At 34.4% G+C, this 5,863-nt stretch overlaps 1 protein-coding gene across 2 annotated transcripts; it reads right to left on the reverse strand.

Annotated features, from left to right (window-relative positions):
- Positions 1 to 767: 767 nt before the first annotated feature.
- Positions 768 to 4,414, reverse strand: LOC135138340 (nose resistant to fluoxetine protein 6-like). 2 transcript variants are annotated; one of them, XM_064068296.1, is made up of 13 exons: positions 4,210 to 4,414; positions 3,867 to 4,030; positions 3,588 to 3,808; positions 3,467 to 3,543; positions 3,234 to 3,424; positions 3,015 to 3,184; positions 2,793 to 2,958; positions 2,541 to 2,734; positions 2,348 to 2,489; positions 2,106 to 2,295; positions 1,910 to 2,052; positions 1,375 to 1,851; positions 768 to 1,323 (listed from the first exon to the last, which is right to left on the reverse strand). In XM_064068296.1, the coding sequence occupies exons 1-12, from the start codon at positions 4,271 to 4,273 to the stop codon at positions 1,687 to 1,689; spliced, it is 1,887 nt and encodes a 628-aa protein (XP_063924366.1). In that variant the 5' UTR covers positions 4,274 to 4,414; the 3' UTR covers positions 768 to 1,323; positions 1,375 to 1,686. The 2 variants fall into 2 exon arrangements, with proteins under 2 accessions (XP_063924366.1, XP_063924365.1); XM_064068295.1 differs by having other exon boundaries at positions 3,234 to 3,543; positions 4,210 to 4,413.
- Between the last annotated feature and the right edge of the window lie 1,449 nt (positions 4,415 to 5,863).

The raw sequence follows: 5,863 nt of genomic DNA on the forward strand, positions 1-5,863 counted from the left end.
CAATGGTATATACAAGTAATTTAGAAACACTACAAATTCATAAAAATATTAAGCCTACGATTTTTTTTAGATTTATCTGTGAAATCTCTATTAGTAAACAAACAAGAAAAACACTAAACCAAAAAAATTCAAACACCGAAAACAAAATAACCACAGAAAAATAACACGCAAACAAATTAGGTAGCAAATCGGCACCATGTGCCAACTCCAGCATTGACAGTGCAATGAATCATTGCAGTGTTGCCAGAGTTAAATGGTAAAATTCCGCTACATGTCGTCGAAAATTCTCCGCTATGGGCCGCTACAGACGAGGCATCAGATTTGTGTACAAAAAAAACCCACAATTTTTTTTTCCTATTATCAAGTCTCCGCTAAATTTCCAGATTTTTTGCGCTGACACTTTGGTCAAAATTCCGCTCCGATAGCGGAATTCCGCTATGTCTGGCAACACTGGTTGCATGGAGTACAATCATACCCGAACATCGGCGATTGTCCCTTTAATTCTGAGTTTTGTTTCCATCCTGCTCTAAAATACATTTTCTTCGTCAAGTGCGGCATCTTTATACTTTCTTTAATCTTTGCCGATAGTGTGAAAATTTGAGGTTACCCGCGACAGCACTGGATTTAGCGTATGAAACACAATTCCGCGCGTTGGCAATTAAACAAACAGATGTGTAATGTAGGTTGCATACTGACATAAATCAATTTACAAATTAAGGTTAGCTTTTGCGTGTTGAAAACTAGAAAAACTAGTGAAAGAAAATAACTTTTGCAGATTTGTAAATAAGTTTACTTAAAAGGAGAAAACAAAGTTAAATAAACTGTTGGAAATTGTATCCATTCTACTGTATACATAAATTGACATGTCTTTTCATGTTATCAAACACATTTTGTAATTTAGCAGGAGTAATGCGAGCGCACTTTTCGGCAATTCTGTCTTTCAGTTTTTCTATGGTGTGGATGGCAGTTTTAAAAATAGTGTTTTTTAGATGACCGAACAAGAAGTAATTCAGAGGGGTTAAATCTGGTGACCTTGGGGGGTACACAGGAACTGAATGTAAACTTATCACTCTATCATCAAAGAATTCACATAAAAAATTCAAATTATCTACTGATGTATGTGCCGTGACACCGTCATGTAGAAAAAATCCGTCTTGGAGTTGATCATCCTGTTGTTTCGACATCTTTGTGCTGTGACAGTTTCCTCAAAGAATTTGGGTCCAATGATACGCATCATATACCAATTTTAACGGAATGGAGTGGTGTTTCACGAAAGAGGATTTTCAGCAGTCCAACATCTCATATTTTGAGAGCTAACATAACCTAGAAAACAAAATTTCATAATTGTGATTTAAATTGACACAAATTCAATACCGGAGGAATGAAACCAAGCTTCATCAGAAAATAATGTTAAATCCAGCAAGTTATCATCATTGGGATGTTCAAAAAATCATCTGCAGTAAGCAATACGAATATTAAAATCAGCCTGCAAAATTTTTGTAAAACAGCACCACTGTAATAATGCATTCGCCTTCAATGGCAACTCCATTTCGGAAGTAGGACTCAGTCATGAATGTTTTATGTTCCACAGAAAAAACCATTTTGCACTCTTATTTTCAAAAAATTCGAAAATTTAACGTTTCAAGCACCAACGCGGCTGAATGTATCAAAGAATGTGTTTTAATGCTACCATAGTTTACCTTTGTTTTTAGATACAACTTTTAACTGCTTGTTTGCTTCCTTGCAGGTAGCCAACATTTTCGACAATCTTGCCATAGGCAATAAAACAAAACCTGTGAAAATGACAGACAACATGTAAGATATTGCCAAAATTTTAACATTTTCGCATACCTACAAATGAAACGATTAAACAATATCATTAAATTTACTACATACTTATTATACTGACAACTAAAAAAACTGAAAAGTAGTGCGGAGTTCGTCTCAAACTAGCATCTATTTCTAGAATACTAAAATGGATCAAGTATGCACCAAAAGAGAGTTGTCCCAGCGTATGCATTGGAGCCCATTCAAAACACATTTTAACGATACCTACAGAACGGAATCAGATTTTACATTGAAAAAAAAAAAATTACAAGGTTAACCTCCAAGATTTTGAGACAATCCAAAAATGAACAGTGCGATTCCTAAATCAAAGAGAATTTTATCTATACTTCCATAGGCTGCATTAAACCATCGATTTGTGTACATCGTCGTAGTCATAAAATATGCAGATAGAAGAGGGGTTCCAAGAATTAGAAGTATAGTCAAGATCCGCCACAAATTTACATAAATCTGAAGCAATAATAATAATATAGACTCAACAATAAACGTTTTGGTAACTAACCTTAGCATATTTATGTTTTTCATATCGGATGTAGAGATAACCAAAACAAAGTCCAAACGCAAATGGTGCTAAGTTGGAGTAAGTACTAGTCCATGTAGCCTGCCACTCTTTCAGAAATGTAATTTTAAAATAATGCGCCATCCTGTAGTGTTCATCTGAATTACGATTGATCGTTAATGTGGATTAAACTTACTCAGCAGTAACAATCATAGCAAATTTAAAATTGTTCATAGCCAAATAGACAAACATAAAAATTATTTGAAACGCAATCACAAATCCTGAAGTTAACAGTAGATATTTGGGTTGCTTTTGAGTTAACCATAGAAGAAAGAGTCCCAACACGGTTAACTGGAAGTCTACCGACAAATACCATGTGTGCATGAGGCACTGAAAATTGTTTGGCTTGTAATTTTACAAACGTGAATTTCAATTATAGGTTAATTACCGCTCCATCGCTAATCACAAAGTTGTTAATGTATAATAAATTTGTCCACCATTTTTTTCTACACACATTATATTCGGTTCCTAAAATTGGTTCGGCGTAGGGACCACGAAACAAATGATTTAACCAAGAAGTGTGCAAGATAATGACGGTTAGTCCCGACGTAAACCTATAAATATAAATGTCTCAAGGAATAAGCTTCCCATTTTGCATGCAAGCATTTACCTAATATATCTTTTTATTATAGATTGTAGAACATACCGGAATCTAATTTGACCATCATTTTTCAGTTTTTTAAAAAACTGGACGGATAACAGCCAAGAAGAAATCACGAAGAATATTGAAACTAACATTTTGCCTTGAGGAAAAAATAAATAGTATGTCTTTTCGATATCCTGAAACATACAGGTTATTAAATCAGTAGATGCAATTTTTGTGATTAACTTTTTCCAGTTCATAAGGATTTAAGACTGGAGTCATCATACTAAATCCCATTACGTGGCCAGATATTATACAAAATGAGGTAATAAATCGCATTGCTTGTAAGAAAAGCATGTAATCCTGATTGTTGTGTTCGGTGGTGAAAATATAGTTCATGTTATCACAGAATGAAAATATTGCTAAAAATTTTTGGTCTGAAAAGGTGGTAGTTGATGTTCTGACCTTCGTTTTGTCACCTTTTGATTTGTTTTTATTTAGCTGAAGCCAAACCGATACTGACAATACAAAAAGAATATACAGTCCTGCAAGTACACTACAAAGAAATAAATCAGTGTGAGGTTTCCTGAACCAACTCACCTTATAACAACATCAGTCGATGTTGATTTATAATTGGAGTTTTGCATTTCACAACGAATGTAATTTACTTTTCCTACAAGTGCGAGATTTCTATATTTAATCTCATAGTGGTTACTCAGACAGTTATATATTGTTCCATTATATTGTGAACACAGTGTAGAAGCACAAACTCCGTGTCGCAAAAGGTCGTGACGATATTTCCTATTGTCTGAGCTTACTTTCTACAAATTAAGATATGGAAACAAATATCTCACATTCCACTACTTAAAAAATACGTACCTGAATGGTATTCCAGGCCCTGTTTATATCTTCTGACATATTTCCACAATTTTCAGGAAGTAGTTGTACTATAAGTGAACAATACGTCGGATCCTTGTGACTACTGTAGTATAAACATTTATCATAATCATCAAGGTGGAAAAGATCTGGCATAAGATCGTAATCTAAAAAATTCTAAAAGGTTAGGAGAATATTGCCAATGGGGCCACGTAAAGTAAAATGCAATAGTATCAGATGTGGTGACTATAATATCGGTCCCAACTTTTTTTGAAAACCCCTCGTATAAATTCCATAACAACCTATTGAATTTACTAAGGTATTTCTTGTTTTCTGTATGACTCACCTGCAGTTGTTAATACAAAGAGAGAAAGTTGCACAACAAAAATTGTAACAAATTTTAGACTCATTTTTCCTTCTTTTTTTATGTAACCACTAACATTAATTTGAACTTTGCGGTGTTCGGATGTGTTTAAGGTGTTTGTGATTATTGCTTGTGCAATAGAGAAATATGAGTGCCTTGAGTGGATATTGATATTCTTCCATCTCTTAAGATAAGTGATTCTTATTTTTATTGTCTATTTTTTGTCTTTTGTGACAACGATATCACCTGCAGCATCTCTTATCTCATCCTGTTTTTATCGGCCAACGTCTTTCTTGGGGCCCCGAAAGGTGTAAATGAGAATCGGCGAATATGGCTATAAAGTGCAGAAAGTGTAATAAGTGCAAAGGGCGGCGACCTTGGAGTTGAGAACTGTGCGGACCACCACATGTATGCACATGACCAGTGCGGCACGGTGTCGATCAATTCGTTGGCCGACTACACTGCATTGGGATCGCAGTCTTATCGCTTGTTTTTCAGGTGCAATACGCACCTGTACATAGGCGTCGAGTACTCCTTGCACATCAAACGCTTAGAAGTGGCGCAGTTGGGGCAGTATTCATTTGTAAAATAGCAAATTAGTAACAAAAATGTGTTTAACATTTTAGTTTCTTTTTATTTATATATATCTATGTAGAGGTTTTTCAGTATACTTTTCAATTTTATGAATCTTATTTTGATTTTTTTATTTCATTTTTAATAGAAGCAGCATTCTATATTATTTTTTTATAATATTTAACATTGCACAAAATTGTCAAGATTCATCGAAAACTATAGGTTAGTTGCACTCTGAAACTTTAAAGTTACATGGTGCTTTATCAAAATTTCAAAATATTGTGACCCAATTTAAAAGGCTTCCAGGTGAATGTGGGAAGAAGTTAAAAATGAAAGTAGAATCTGTTTTTAGTAGCACTCCCGGTTTAAACACTGCATCAAGTTTGCACTGCATGACAGAGCCAAACATTAGAACAAAATACATATTAAATTTCCTCTCATTTTTTAATTACAGTCCCACAATCAGTTGTGACGTAGATCGTTCATGTTCTAAATTGAAAGACTTATTAACCCCCAAAAGAACACGTTTTACAGAGGAAAATCTCGAGCGAGCTCTAGACCTTGAGCGCGCTGCGAAAATTGTGTGTACGGCTATGAATTAAAACGGCTTCGCCGTTCTCTGGTAATAAGTACATAAAATTAAAAATAGTGGCATAATTCTTAAATGTCATAACCCTGATGAATTAAAAAAGTTAGCTCAAGAGAAAGAATTATCTGATAAGGTGATAAGTATGAGATTGGTGATTTAAAAACACCGCAACCACGTATACGTATCGCAGGTATTTCGAATGATATTGGAGAACAACATATTACTGCATTCTTAACGAGACAAAACAAACACATTTTTTCAGACACATCCCACTGTAAACTTCTCAAACATTCGCCCATAAAAAACAACAATGATTTTTCTCAGGTAGTTATTGAAGTCGATATATCAACGTATACCTAAATGTGCATTATCGTATGGTCACTGCTTAGTAGGTCTCGATAGCTGTAATATTTTTGATGCAATTGATATCATACGCTGTTTCAAGTGTAATGGTTATAATCATTCCCTAAAAAA

The sequence above is a fragment of the Zophobas morio genome, unplaced genomic scaffold (genome assembly GCF_036711695.1).
Source record: "Zophobas morio isolate AGI-343-1 ecotype UQ-CSIRO unplaced genomic scaffold, CSIRO_AGI_Zmor_V1 ptg000030l, whole genome shotgun sequence".
NCBI lineage: Eukaryota > Metazoa > Arthropoda > Insecta > Coleoptera > Tenebrionidae > Zophobas > Zophobas morio.